Source organism: Watersipora subatra, chromosome 1, assembly GCF_963576615.1.
Source record: "Watersipora subatra chromosome 1, tzWatSuba1.1, whole genome shotgun sequence".
Classification (NCBI taxonomy): domain Eukaryota; kingdom Metazoa; phylum Bryozoa; class Gymnolaemata; order Cheilostomatida; family Watersiporidae; genus Watersipora; species Watersipora subatra.
Window position 1 is genome coordinate 3536321 of NC_088708.1, and position 15876 is coordinate 3552196.

The 15876-nt window shown below is 35.0% G+C and overlaps 1 protein-coding gene across 1 annotated transcript; it reads right to left on the reverse strand.

The window, feature by feature from the left end:
• Positions 1–2096: 2096 nt before the first annotated feature.
• LOC137404273 (uncharacterized) lies at positions 2097–13737 on the reverse strand. Its single transcript, XM_068090457.1, has 9 exons — positions 13610–13737; positions 12402–12515; positions 11815–11973; positions 10072–10199; positions 9250–9349; positions 8509–8603; positions 8214–8374; positions 3589–3729; positions 2097–2554 (listed from the first exon to the last, which is right to left on the reverse strand). The coding sequence occupies exons 1-9, from the start codon at positions 13688–13690 to the stop codon at positions 2463–2465; spliced, it is 1071 nt and encodes a 356-aa protein (XP_067946558.1). The 5' UTR covers positions 13691–13737; the 3' UTR covers positions 2097–2462.
• Between the last annotated feature and the right edge of the window lie 2139 nt (positions 13738–15876).

The window sequence follows — 15876 nt, forward strand, 5'->3', positions numbered from 1 at the left end:
ACCTTGGACTCAGTTTGGGCTAGGTCTTCCAAGTCATTTCTGTTTGAAAAGTGTGATTGAAGTGTATCTAGGTTGAGACTTAGGACTTGGCTAGTTATTTCTTTCATGCAATAGGCCAGGGGTCAAGAACCTATGACTCTCGAGGCGTATGTGGCTCTTCTGATGATTACATTTGGCTCTTTGATAAATCAGTGGAAAAAATAATCCATAATTTTGCAGTTAATTTAACTAGCATAATACAGTAAACGCTTCTATAACGTATACCTCCTATAACGTAAATTCCAGATAATGTAAAGGATTTAAGTGAAGCTTTTGCTTCCTACTACGTAAAAAATTCCATATAACATGAAGCGTTAAGTCGGGCAAGTTCTTAATTTCATATACACAACCTCTGTGATGTTTTAGTTCATCGTGATAGATTGTCAAAATTATGTGTCGACAAAACAGAGAATAGGTAGTCGCGCAATTATTAATCAATACTTGAAGGCAAATGTTACAGCGTCGGTCCACCAATCCGAACGTCTTGAGTTGGAGTATCGTTGAATGTTTTCTTTTATTCTAACCTTGACTCTAGATACAGATAGACAACCAACAGGTTGTACTGCTTTTGTAAAATATTTTGTTGTTTTGCTTTCTTGTAGACGCATAAAATACTGTTATTAGTTTTATTTTGCAAGGTAGACTTTGCTGTTTATAAAAAATAAGCAAATCATTGTAAATGAACGCCGAATAAAATGGTTTGTTAGTCAGTTAATGCAAAACAAACAAAACCAAACAAATCCAATTTTCTTATACATGTACTCTAAAATTGCTCAAACGTACTAAATTTGTTGGTCTTCTTTTTCCATTTTATGTTTTCGAGATTCAAAATATACATATGGCTCTCCTAAAATTAAATTTTGAAACATTTGGGTTTTTGGCTCTCTCAGTCAAAAAGGTTCCCCACCCCTGTCATAGGCCATCACAGGCACTGTTTTTCCTTCTGTCGTTACCAGCCGAATTCTGTAAATAGTGGTTTGGTGCTCTAAGACACTGTTTCCAACCCTAGTGATGCGTAACTGTGCCTTTCCTACCTTTTTACAATTCAGCTTCTTGACAAAGTTTGTTGCAACATAGGTGGCATTAGACCCTCCATAATAGAACACTACTGCTTTATTGGAAGATTTTGCCACTGGGACACTCTGGATTGGGTATACTGAGTTGGATATACATGTATCTCTCATATCCATATCCCGCACTGGCATGACTCTCAGCAGTTGCCTTCAAGTCATCACGGCTTGTTTGTTTCCTTTCTGGTCTCTGTCTGCACAGCAGGGTGTGGTGGTCATCCTTTTGACATGTGGTGCCTTTGTCTGCAACCTGGCAGCTTTCTTTTTTGTGTGTACCTGCGCAGCGGAGGCAAGCCTTATGCTTTATTATAAAGCCCATCCGATCCTTCACCCCCATATTTTTGAACTGTCGGCATTCCATTGTGTTGTGTGTGACTTTTGAATGGGTATGTATTATGCAGGAAGATGATTTTCCACCAGCTGCACTTCCAGCAGAGGAGGCGGGTTTTAGCTGTGGCACAGAATTTGCTGTCCTCTGCGTGCTTAGTTGGTTTTGCTGCATCATTTGCCAATTCTCTGAAGCAGAAGTCGCGTTCGCATTCCAAAAACCTCATAAACCTTGAAAAGAGTTGAATTTAGTCAATGGTAGAAAGTGTGGAGTAAACTCTCATCCATTCTCTCTTAATTATCGGGGGCCACTTTGATTTCAGTACATCAACTTGGGTTGGTGTAACAGCTAAAATCTGCTTAACTTTACCTAACTGGCTGTAACACAGTTCAACAGTGTTTACAAAGCTTACCAGACCTTTAATGTCACTTTCTGTAAGATGTTTTAGTCTTTCGAGCTCTAGAAACGTACTTTTAGCAGCTACACTGGCATCTGAGTATCCCTGCTGCGTATGATAAAAATGCCCAGTTTACAGATACAAGTGTTCATAGCAACTCATCATTGGCAAGGAGAAACAAAAGGCGCTTCAAAAAGGCTAATTCATATTTGCGACACATACATTGGAACATACATGTACTTGTGCTATAGTTTGGTTTGTCATAAAATAAATATATTCTGGAAGTTTAACGAGATTACATCAATAAGTATGTTTGATCAATCTACTTACCAAAAAATAATTACAAAATTTCCCAAACCAATCAAATTAGAATGTTTCTTTAAATAACACCCAGTTGTTTGTATACATGTATATGAATAAATATATTCTTATATGCACAAGCCCCAATAATTTGCACTAGAACACTTGCTTGGGAACAGCTTTGCATTCAATTTATAATGCTGTAGTCATATAAAGTGAAACTTAATTTTAGCCCAACATAATATAAATATTTTGCTAGCACCCGCATATAATAGTAGAGCTGATTGTCTTTTGACAGCACCCATGGTTCACTAGATGAGAGTCAGGGTTAAATTGAGGTTGCATTGGGCTGACGACTTCCTGGTACGAACGGAAGGAGTTTGTCAATAACTGACTGGTTGTACAGACCTATCGAACCACCTGAAAATAAAAGTTTATATATGAACAAAACTTGCGGCAGCGAAGATGTTTGCAAAAACCGTTATGCCTTATTGGCTGGTTTATGTACTTTAGAAGTAAACAAATTGAGTGTTGACCTTTGACCTAAATAACAAAGCTGATGCTTAAGCAACCTGAGAATATAAGGAACTATATATAGGATATAGATTTTAGTCTCAATTTTGTAAATAAAACTTTACAATGTATTGTACTATCTATTGGTTAAAGATGATTGCAAAATGTGCGTGCGCCAGCCAAACATATTTTGAGGTGACACATCTAAATTGGTTACCATTAAATGTGCAACTTTGTAGCTATTTATCAATATTTAATTTTAAATATTGATTATTTCAGTTGTTCTGCGATCTTTGTCAAAATTCCGATTATTCTTATTATAAATATTTGTTCATTATTTAATTTATTTAACATCTTTTCAGTTTTTACTTGTATTGGCATTGCATTGCTATCAAAATGAATATTTGTGCTACAAATGACCAATAATGTTTTTTTTAATAAAATTCTACTGCCAGTACAAACATGGGCAAACTAGTAAGTAGGCTCAGTTATGCCAGGATTCTAAACAACCGAGGAACTAAAACTGCTAGCGAAAATACCCACAGCTTATCGCAGTCTCTATAGGAGCACAAAACCCATCAACAACAAGCACAGTAAAAATCATTATTTGTTACTTCATCAAATCCTTGCTCAAGAAGAAACTTTCGAGTGAAAATGCAACAGTAATATCAGGGGATCCTGATTTGATTTGGGACCTTGACTTTTCTATATGCTAACTAGGTTATGCTTACAATATCATCCTTAGAAGGCATTCATGCATTATTTGTCATACTTGCAGCATATTTAAAGGCGATATGGAAGCATGGCCAATATTTAAAGTTATCGTAATATTAATTTATCACCTAATTACTAATATAAAATATAGACATCCAAGCTCTTCAGCAAATGTGCAGACAACCCCAACTAACTTAATCAACACTGACAGAGTTGTCTCCGCATACCTGAATGCAAAAATAGAATTCGGCGTCCTTTAAACACCTCTGGTCTGTTGTTCATAAGCTCATACATTCCGTAGGCAGCTTTCCCAGTGTAAGTCGTGTCTAAGATTATACCTGTAGCTGCTGCTACTTTGGCTGTATAATCTGGTAGTAGAAAGTCAAGCAATAGAAGTACTAGGACAGGAAACAAGTGATTATTTCTACCGAAGCTTGGCAGAGGCACTCACTGGTCATGACACATTGTTTACAAAAACAGATCTGCATGAGCTGATATACTTAACACACACGGCCATATGACTGCTATTAAAACAAGCTGTGTTTACCATCTTATGCCCAAAGAAAGAAAGAAATGCTACACCGTTAAATACAAGAGTGATTACGTCAAAGCAAATCTACATCCTGCATAGACTAACCATGGATGCCAGGAACAGTACAAACTGAAAAGGTAATCAGAGATGAAGTGAACAGAATGTATTGCCGGATAGATGCCATAACACTAGAAGATCACCCAAGGCTTAATAATTTGATGAAAATCTATGTTACTCTCAATATTCTGCAAGATTAAACGAGGGTTTCACCAACCAACTGTTTCGAACTACATTCTTGGTGGTCTACGAACTTTAAAGCAAGTTTTGAGCACTTTTAAAGCCGATATACGTAGTTCAAGTAAGCTTGGGCTAGACTTACACAAGCCTATTCGCTCTTGTTTCAGCAGACGTATATTAGCATGTAAATGGCTAAAGATTTTGCATACTGATCAACTAACTAAAAACCAATGAATAATGAAAAGTTTATTGAAATGGTGAACAGCGAGCGACTGGTTTTGTATGCTGTAAGCAATACAAATGACAGGAAAATTTTTCTGAAATTAAACAACTGGCCATACATGTATATTGTTAAAACACTCAAGTGAGACAATGGTAGTTGACTAAATTCCTTGCTATTACTATAAATAGAATTAACAAAATTAAACAAACCTCAAGTATCAATTTGTAATATTTTATTGTTCAAGTTATGCAATTTTTTAATAATGCAATATTTATTAATTATTTTTAATCTAATGAGAATACGATGAAAACCTACTCAAGAGGTTCAAGGTCAACTAGAGGTCAACTATACACATCCCTTATAGAGTATTGTACTTTGGTAACTAAAACAAATAAATAATACAAAAATATTCAACTGTCTTGCACAACTCTTATTGAGCTATTGTTTGTAAAGGCCCCTAATAAAGCAAGCATAAGTCATGTCAATGCCATCTGACTGCCCTCAGACTGTCTGAATCTGGCTGAGATCTGATCATCTGCAAACTCTGTATGCATCCTACGCCATGTACTCTCCTTCAAAAGGTTCTGATAAACACAACACGACTAAATTATATATTTGTTGTATTTTTGGTGGCCTGACTTGTCCCTTAACGGTCTCCATCTGTAATGAATGATGAGCATGTATAAACAATGTCAGTTTGTGGCAGTTGAACAATAACAGTAGCAAAGCAATAACAGTTGAAACATATGGTAGTGGCAATTTCTGGTTTGCTGGCTGTCATTATTATGAAAGCATTCCCTAGCGTACCTTGAAATTGGCTCAAACTATTGTTGTATATTCTCTTGAAGTTATCATTGATTGCCTAGCCAGAAAATAAACTCAAACAAAAACACCCAATCCATAACAATGGTGCATGGTATGGAAACATTTTAGCGTGAAACAAATAAAAAATAATATGACATAATACTACACAAACATGCTATGATTGTTAGAATGCTATATGTATATACATATATGATGGCAACTTACCATACAATAATGTTTTTGGTGGCAGATTAATTCATCAGATTCCATAGTACTTTGGAAAGAAAAGGGGTCGAATATGCCATGTCAGATGTGCCATGTCGGCATACAGCTTGTAAACTTTTATCTTGCACCACATAGCGCCATTAGAACAATGCTGCAACAAAACTGCAAAAAATATGACTTATGAAGAAGGGAAACATTCACATACTGTAGGTGCCAACCTACCTAAACTCACCTGCATAGTCTCGTATAGTTATAGTAATGCAATCCACTTTATTTTATCACTTGCCAGCAATGCTTCCAACGCAATTGAGAAATTGCCATATTTCTTGAAACTGCAATAAACCAAGTCGCATGACATCAATATACCTATTCTGCGCTGAGCTTAACAAAAAGCTATGGAATGCCAAAGCCTTGATCGTTAACCCATCCAGTAATATGTTTTACTAGTGTATAGAGCAACTGAGTACCGATATATTTGAAACTATTTTTAATTAAAGACTCACCCTTTGGAGACATTAGGCCAATTGTCCTGGCTAGCTAAAGTCTGCACATACAGTACATACATACATAGTCTCTCATACAGCTTCGAATAGCGTCGCACGGACTACATACAAATTCTGTGCTCATGGAAATATCTATTTGGTAGATCGGCTATGAGCTTTATGCTACTACCAGTAGCTAAATGCAATGTCACTGTTACCCATTGTTTTTGCAGAAAATGGAATCCGTAGATAGAGAGCCTCTTTAGATATCGTTGCATCATCAGATCGAGTATCTTAGTGAAGGAATTAGAGCTTGCATGCTATATACGGTACAAGTACTTTGAAGTATCAACACCATGTTAAACAAGAAACTACTACCTATTAGCCTGATAGAGTTATCAATTATTTCTATGGTGTTGCTTTCAAAGTTTTAACGGAAAAACGAAAAGCGTTAGAGTTGGACAACAAAAGAATGAATTGTTATTGATGTAAACGATTCATTATTAATACTATTTTGTGGTCATTTTCCTACTGATCACTTGCTGTTATGGGCTCGTAAAGATAAACGAATGTCAAAGTGGTGGTCGAAGGCAGATGGTGTTCAATTAAAGGCTGGCGCTCTATTTTTTCAACCCTTCGCCCATAATGGCGGTGGCTTTCAAATAGAGGAGGCGTCCAAATAGAGGAGGCGTCCAAATAGAAAACGCGTTCAAATAGAGGAGGCGTTCAAATAGAAGAGGCGATCAAATAGGGGTATTACAGTAAATGCTGATAGACAACTTCTCTTTCAAACACACCATGAGAGGTAGGTAGTAAGTTCAACTTATTGACCTGATCTTGTTACATTGCCTTTTGTCATGTCCTTTTTTCTGAAGCATGACGCAAAGCAAGGAGCAAGAGAAGTCATGTTGACATCTTAAGGCAGGCATGTTAGAGACAACCTATGATTGAATAATTAGGTACATTTGTAGTTGCGATGTAAGATATGTAATTCTGCCTTGTTGTCAACTTGCCTCATGTACATTTAACATGACTGTGAAAAATGAACCATTTTTCATCAAGGTGAAAAAGCTTGCTCCTAGCAAAAATGCTACTCTAAACTTACAAACATATTCCCTCAAAAATAGAAATAAAACACATGCCTAACTAACAACAAATAATTAACAACTGTTTGAGTGGACACTGCATCTTTCAATACAAGACCAGTAATTCCAACAGCCCATTACCCAGAGTAAGTGAGGCAAGGCTTAGCAAACTTAGTGTAGCATGTCGGTGAGGGTTACTGCATGTGGCTCATGAGTCATGACATGTCAGTACCCGGTAATTTGTGTGTCGCATGACACATCGGTACTTGTTACTGCATGTGTCTCGTGACACGTCAGTACAAGTTACTACGTGTAACTCGCGACACATCAGTACAGGTTACTACGTGTAACTCGTGACACGTCAGTACAAGTTACTATGTGTAACTCATGACATGTCAATACAAGTTACTACGTGTAACTCGTGACACATCAGTACAGGTTACTACGTGTAACTCGTGACACGTCAGTACAAGTTACTATGTGTAACTCATGACATGTCAGTACAAGTTACTACGTGTAACTCGTGACACGTCAGTATGAGTTACTACGTGTAATTTGTGACACGTCAGTACATGTACAAGTTACTACGTGTAACTCGCGACACGTCAGTACAGATTACTACGTGTAACTCGTGACACGTCAGTACAGGTTACTGTGTGTAACTCACGACACGTCAGTACAAGTTACTACGTGTAACTCGTGACACGTCAGTACAGGTTACTGCGTGTAACTCGTGACACATCAGTACAGGTTACTGCGTGTAACTCACGACACGTCGATACAGATTACTACATGTGGCTCGTGACACATCAGTACAGGTAGTAGCCCATGCCACGTCAGTATAGCTAAATGATGATGATAAAGTGACCAAACTTATTATAGAAATAAATTACAACAATTATATAAGCAATTGATTACAAATCAGCAAATGAAGCATAAAGATGTCGTGACCAGAATGCTACTCGTGCAAAACTCAACAGTCTATGGTTTACGTCTAAAATACACGGAGAAGTTTTCAAGATAAACAGCAATGAATACAGATGACAAAAACACTGCTCAAGAAATTAGAAGAAGGAAACTCTTAATAACAACATCTTTGCATGATTTATTGATAGCAGTCTTCAAAAACTGTCTTACATTCTCATTTAGAAGATGTGATGGCATTCCCTTTCCAAACCAGTTTAAAATATAGCAACTTTCTGTCAGGATTTACCAGTTGGATGAATGTGAAAGCAAGTTTGTACTCTAGCTTTTGATTGCATACCCAACTGAGGGGGTGTACTAATCCCATAGCCAGGGCCCATATACTCATCATAGAGATTAGCATGCAGTTCCCAGTCTATCGCAGATACACCAAGACCTTCCATTTTATCTTTGAGTTTTTGTTGGACGTTACCTCGATCAACAACTCGCACTCCATGGACCCTAACAAGATAGTAAAGTTCACAAGTGAAATAATTCTGTGGGCTTCAACAGACCCGAACTATAAAATATACAATATTTGAACTGGTAGTACAAAACACTAGAGTTAAAGTGAAGTAAGCGAGTAGACAAGACACCTGTAAGGAGAACCACAAAGGTAGTTAGCTATAGCCAGACCACAGAAAGTACCGCTGCTTCCGCACACACAAAGCAAGTCATCAAATTCCACACCCTACAAGCAACAAGCGATGCATTACCATTGCTATTCTCACAGTTGATCAATTACACGGGTAATATAAAAGCAAATTTCACAACTGTTCCCAATATTAAACAAAAATTGTAAATCTCAAAAGCTTAACAGTTGCTAAAACCAACATAACAAATATAAAGATGTTAGAACTATTATACTGACGGCCTTGGATAAAGTTTAATTCGATGGATTTTCTTTAACAACTTCTTCACTTTCTCTGTCCTCTACATTGAAAAACAACTCACTGTAGTGAGACACAAAAAAGGCTGAGCACTATTAAAATGTAAGATTATCTATAAACATAAGAATATTGATGTTTTGTAGAATGTAGAATTGTTTAACTGATTCAACAGAAATGCTTGAGTCTAACCAGAATGATGAGAATCCCGTTAGGATAACATCATTATCCGAGCATGATAATGCGAACATTGAAAATTACCAATCTCATCTTAACGTGAGCTTGATAACCTAGTATGTGAAAAAGATGGATGGATTACGCATGGATTACGTTCTAGAATTTTCACAGAAAACAGTGACTCGAGTCTCCGAGAACAAAAAAGAATTGGTGTTACGTAAATTTAAATATATACATGATAGAAAAACCAAAAATGAGATATGAGAATTCTACCTGCTGCCGAATTTCCTCAAAGCATTGAAGGTAACCCCAAAGTCCAATCATGTCTGAGCCACCCAACGGTACAAGGTGTGATTTTTCTCCAGTCTTGGCCCTATATTAATGTGAATTAAGTACTTAGAAATGGTACAAATGGTTCAAGTTAAGCAGTTGAACGGTATATCATAAGTTAGTATTTATAAGCTTCATTGTGCAGGACTGGCTGATGTATATGATACATGTATATGAGTGTATTGCTATAGCCTAACACCAACTTATTATTTGTAAAAACCTACATGAAGGCGTCATCAGCATACAATATGTTCTCCGACAATATATGGCGGGTGCTTAAATTTATAAAATGCCAGATTAGCAACTTCTAATATCAACTGAACCAAGTGTTTCTTTGAAAACCATCATCTCACAGGGCTATAATGTTATAGTCTTGTAGAACTCTGCCAGGACTTATACATAAGTTTTGGTGTTAAGTGTTAACCTTTATTTATTATGTTAGTCTCTATCAGTGATTTCATGCATCGGTCTCTGTAGCGATCTTACCGGGCTACTATGATGAGGTTCTAAATTATAATTAAACCAGCTTAACTGGAGAAAAGCTGCTCACACACTATGAACAGTATTGAGAGTTGCTAAATTAAACTAGAAATAGTTTATTGAAAATCGAGAGGAAATAATATGTGTGATGATATTCGGTCTGAATACACACCAAAGATATCATCCCCAGATCTCCTTATTGAGAATCACTAGAGTTACACAGCATGGGTTCAATCTCTGAACAATAACTGCAGCTATTCTCTGATGACAGCAGAAAGAGCTTACTGAATTTCAGCTGCAAGCTCACTCATTTGCTGCTGAGCATCTACTTCTCCTGGGGTAATCGGGTAGATCTCTGCTCCAACCAGTTTATTGAGGAACATGTTACCTTCGTGTGCACGGTCACTGATGTCCTTCAATGTTAATATAAAAGAACAATAAAATAATAAAGCTAAGATAGGAAAGAGGTGAACCATAATCGGGCAACACCAAATCACAGATTGGCAGCCTTAATGACACAAACATTATCGTTAAACTTGAATTAGAATGATGTTTATTATACCCTGAGATTGTGGAGGTACACGGTAGTAATTAAAATGTTCCCCCTAAAAGTTGAACAATTTTATGTATGCTAAACATATATTTTATTCTTTGCAAATAAAATACTTTGTGATTTTCACTAAGTTTATATATACATTTTTGGCTCAAAAATGCGCCTGTAGTTACAATTGAACAGACTTATTTATTGAGTTGCCTTGCGATCCATCATGTAATCCGTAATGTAATCCGTAACGTAATCCGTAATGTAATCCGTAATGTAATCCGTAATGTAATCCACAATGTAATCCGTAACGTAATCCATAACGTAATCCGTAACGTAATCCGTAACGTAATCCGTAACGTAATCCGTAACGTAATCCGTAACGTAATCCGTAACGTAATCCGTAACGTCATCCGTAACGTAATCCGTAATGTCATCCGTAATGTAATCCGTAATGTAATTCTCAATGTAATCCTTAATGTAATCCGTAATGTAATCCGTAATGTAATCCGTAATGTAATCCTTAATGTAATCCTTAATGTAATCCGTAATATAATCCGTAATGTAATCCGTAATGTAATCCACAATGTAATCCACAATGTAATCCGTAATGCAATCCGTAATGTAATCCGTAATGTAATCCATAATATAATCCGTAACGTAATATGTAACGTAATCCGTAACGTAATCCGTAATTTAATCCGCAATGTAATAAGTACTGTAAACCGTGATGTAATCCGTAATGTAATCTGTGATGTAATCCGTAATGTAATCCGTAATTTAATCCGTAATGTAATCCTCAATGCAATCCGTAACGTAATCCGTAATTTAATCCGTAATGTAATCCGTAATGTAATTCGTAACGTAATCCGTAATGTAATCCGTAATGTAATCCGTAATTTCATCCGTAATGTAATCTGTAATGTAATCTGTAATGTAATCCGTAATTTAATCCGTAATGTAATCCTCAATGCAATCCGTAACGTAATCCGTAATTTAATCCGTAATGTAATCCGTAATGTAATTCGTAACGTAATCCGTAATGTAATCCGTAATGTAATCCGTAATTTCATCCGTAATGTAATCTGTAATGTAATCTGTAATGTAATCCGTAATGTAATCCGTAACGTAATCCGTAACGTAATCCGTAACGTAATCCGTAATTTGATCCGCAATGTAATAAGTAATCTAAACGGTGATGTAATCCGTGATGTAATCCGTAATGTAATCCATAATTTAATCCGTAATGTAATCCATGATTTAATCCGTAACGTAATCTGTAATGTAATCCGTAACGTAATCCGTAACGTAATCCGTAAAGTTAATAAAAATAGAAGCATGTTATTAAATGATGCAAGGAAGGCTGATACGCAGCAGAGATATTGTGACACAATATTGTGACATATGACACATGTCAGAGTAACTTCTGTGTAAGTTACTCTGACATGTGTAAATATCATCTGCTTTAGTAAGATATAAGATTAGACCTGATTCTTAACACGGATGAGGAGGTGAGGCCGTAGACCGACTTCTACACTAGCCACAGCTGTAGCTCTGCAATGATTGCTGTTCCAAGAACCAGTAGTTATGACGTGCTTGCAAGAACTTTTAATAGCTTCCCCCAAAATGAACTCCAGCTTACGAACCTGTCATGAAATAAATAAATTTTCAGGCTAATGAGACAAAAAATCCCATTATGAACTGTGACAGAGTTAAGTATAAGAGAAATAAGGGAAAGCCAACTACCCTGCCAATCACATATTTAAGGTTAAGCTATGGTGTAGACCTGCCTTTACGAGTTGCTTTACGTGGTTATTCACTGATTCAGGTGACACCAGAAGGCAGATACACAGAAAGTAAAAGAAACTTTTCTGTAGTAGATGATATTCGATGTGCAGTCATGACCTTCTGAATAAACTAACAAATTACCGAGATTGTAGCAATAACTTGCCTTTGCAGCGGAAGTCATGAAATATTATTAATTGATGCGATACTGTATAAAACAAACTTTGCTGTAACGCGCAGTAGATTAAAGAGCGGTGGCAGAACTGGCAATAGAAAATAGCTGAAGGACCTTGTTTCCTGTAAGAACACTTCCAGTTAAGTCATCCCTCTTGATATAAACTTTGAAATCTGATGGAGTAGAGGGTAACTTCCACTCTTGTATTGGAGTTGGTGTCATTGCTAACTATGAAACACACAATAAAAATTCATGATATTCTACTCATTGACATTGCATACAAGGAGATGAAACATACATGTACTTGCATGAGATATGACAGCAAATATATTTAAACATTAGAACCGTATTAGATGCATTAGATGATATTATTGGAGACAACAGTTTACATAGAGTTAGAGATAATACATAAAATAAGTAGAGAAATAAGATTGCATACGTTATTAGAGATATTAGACATAGTTATACATATTATATTAAATATTGTGAGAGATATTAGAACATAAACTATAAATATCAAAATATATATTATTAAAAGATATCGCATTACACATCATTTGAAATATTAGACAGGATGTAAATACATATATTATATACCATTAGATATAACTGATTATATATTACTTGAAAAATTGGTTAAATCAATTATTTAACCAACCATTGATTAAATTTTTCATTGGTTAAATAACAAAAAATTATATTATAGATGTTTAAATATAACGCAACAAATGTTATTAGAGACAACTGATTAGGTATTATTAAAAATACTATAGTTAGTGCTTTCAGAGACATTACATATTTTAAGAGATATTAAATTATATATGTTATGAGAAACATTCAATAGGATGTTATTAGAGATATTGGATTAGATAGTAACAAAGAATAAAGATGAGATTTTACTTAAAGTATCAGACCATATGCTATTAGAAATATCAGATGAGATATTATTGGATACAATTAAGTAAATATAATGAAAAAGACTAGAGATTGCTAGAGCTATTGCACCAAAAAACAGGTTACATGTAACAAAAATAAAACATAGTACATTACAAACTACATTTTTGTACAAACATAGATCAGATATTAATTGAAACAATAATAAATTAATTACTTCATTATTACTATTAATAATTAAATAATTAATAGTAAATAATCAAGATATTAAATATGATTAAATATATCCGGAAAGGTGCAAAATGCTACTTAAAAAAAACATTTCATTGTAGAGCTCCTTAAAAATGTTAGTCAAGAAGCCCTACTCTGATCATTGTTTTTCAGAACTAGTATCAAGAATTTTTGCAGACGAGAACAAAGTTTCTCACCCTCACAATTGAAGTAGGGATATTCTGAAGATTTTGAGCCCAGGATGGAGGCTGATATGAAACTAGAGTAGACCGCATCATTTTTGGGTAAAGAAGACCAGAAAATTGTCCTGCAAAAATAAATTTTCTTTTGATTATGTTGATAAAAAACGCCTACTTCCTAACCAACCAGGGTTAAAAAACCAGAACAACTACATCTATATTTTTCAATAAATGTAGAGCTAATGTAATTGTCGATGTGTACTACTTGATTTGATAAGAATTTTTAGTAACATACCTGAACTATAAGCTTAAAACTATACTTGCCCTAAGTAATATCATGTGTACTACATGATAAGAATTACTAGTAACACGGCTATATTTAATAGAAGTAACATCATGTGTACTACTTGATAAGAATTACTAGTAACATGGCTATATTTAATAGAAGTAACATCATGTGTACTACTTGATAAGAATTACTAGTAACATGGCTATATTTAATAAAAGTAACATCATGTGTACTACATGATAAGAACTACTAGTAACATGGCTATATTTAATAGAAGTAACATCATGTGTACTACTTGATAAGAATCACTAGTAACACGGCTATATTTAATAGAAGTAACACCATGTGTGCTACTTGATAAGAATTACTAGTAACATGGCTATATTTAATAGAAGTAACATCATGTGTACTACATGATAAGAACTACTAGTAACATGGCTATATTTAATAGAAGTAACATCATGTGTACTACTTGATAAGAATTACTAGTAACATGGCTATATTTAATAGAAGTAACATCATGTGTACTACTTGATAAGAATTACTAGTAACACGGCTATATTTAATAGAAGTAACATCATGTGTACTACTTGATAAGAATTACTAGTAACACGGCTATATTTAATAGAAGTAACATCATGTGTACTACTTGATAAGAATTACTAGTAACACGGCTATATTTAATAGAAGTAACATCATGTGTACTACTTGATAAGAATTACTAGTACCATGTCACAAAATCACTTCATTGTCATGTATTGTTGAGTTACCAAGTTGATTAGAATAGAAGTTAAATTGCAAAATTTTAAAGCTAAATTTATGTGACAACCTTCATAACAGGCCGAGCTCCAGATCCCAATAGGTGAAGAAAGATTTTAAACCAATTATGGACAGCAAACCACTTTATATACAATCTTTTAAGCTTGTAAAAGCTTTAAATTATAGGTAAATGTTTTTAAAATGATAACTGCTAATGCAGTTTCATGAAACTGGAACAAATAATATTTCCCTTTTCTGCTTAACAATCACTCTTAGCAAATAATATTGTACTCAAAAACCTTAAACAAGACCGATGATTCGCTAAATGACATAAATTGAAAGAGAGCTTTATTGTCAGACTAAAATATTTGCTACTGTTTTAAGAATGATTTATTAATGCTACTAACAATGGATGTAATGTGTACAGAGTAGTACAGTGTCTTGTTTGCTGTATATGAAAATTAATGCTAATTCCACATAGACTAAAGTTGAATTTCTACCTTATCAAATTAATCAAGCAAGCATACACAGGCGTTACGTTGAAATCATCTAGTTAAAACGTGTTACACCAATGTACATAAAGGTCCCAAAAGTGTCAAACAGAGTAAAAATGATACAATATATCAATTATATTCATGTACACAAGATAGGCGGGTTATCCAAATGGATCTGAAGGGTAACCTCCTTCAAACGTAAATTCTCATCCGCCGAGTTTCAAGAACTGTACTAACTGAGCTGAGCTACTCTACAAAGTTAGTGAAAACCGACACTAACAGCAAAACTTAAATTAACTTCTTCAACAATACGTTCTCTTTCCTACAGTCACAGACTAGTATGATCTTTATTGCGGTAAATTGCATAGAGTTCCGTTCTTTTATCTTCTCAAGAAAGCCAGCATGCCCTTTTTGTGAGTCTCATTCACAGTTTTCTTTTACATTCACTGTCAATGTAGTTAAAATGCAATACATGTATATGAGAACCAAAATTTTGTTGTTTTCGTTGAGGATGCATCGAGATATATATGGTCCAATTGTATGCCTTTTAGCATGCGATATAAAGAATGGTTTCAAACATTGTTTTAGTTTTTGCAAACCAAGGTGAAACAAAAGAGAAAAGCAGACCTCCATTAAGTGAGATATCAGGTGTGACTGCAAGATGATTAAACACAAACTCTTAAGCAAAGAGAATGAAATAGCCAACTCATATTTTTTGTGTAAACTAGCCAAATTTCCAGTGT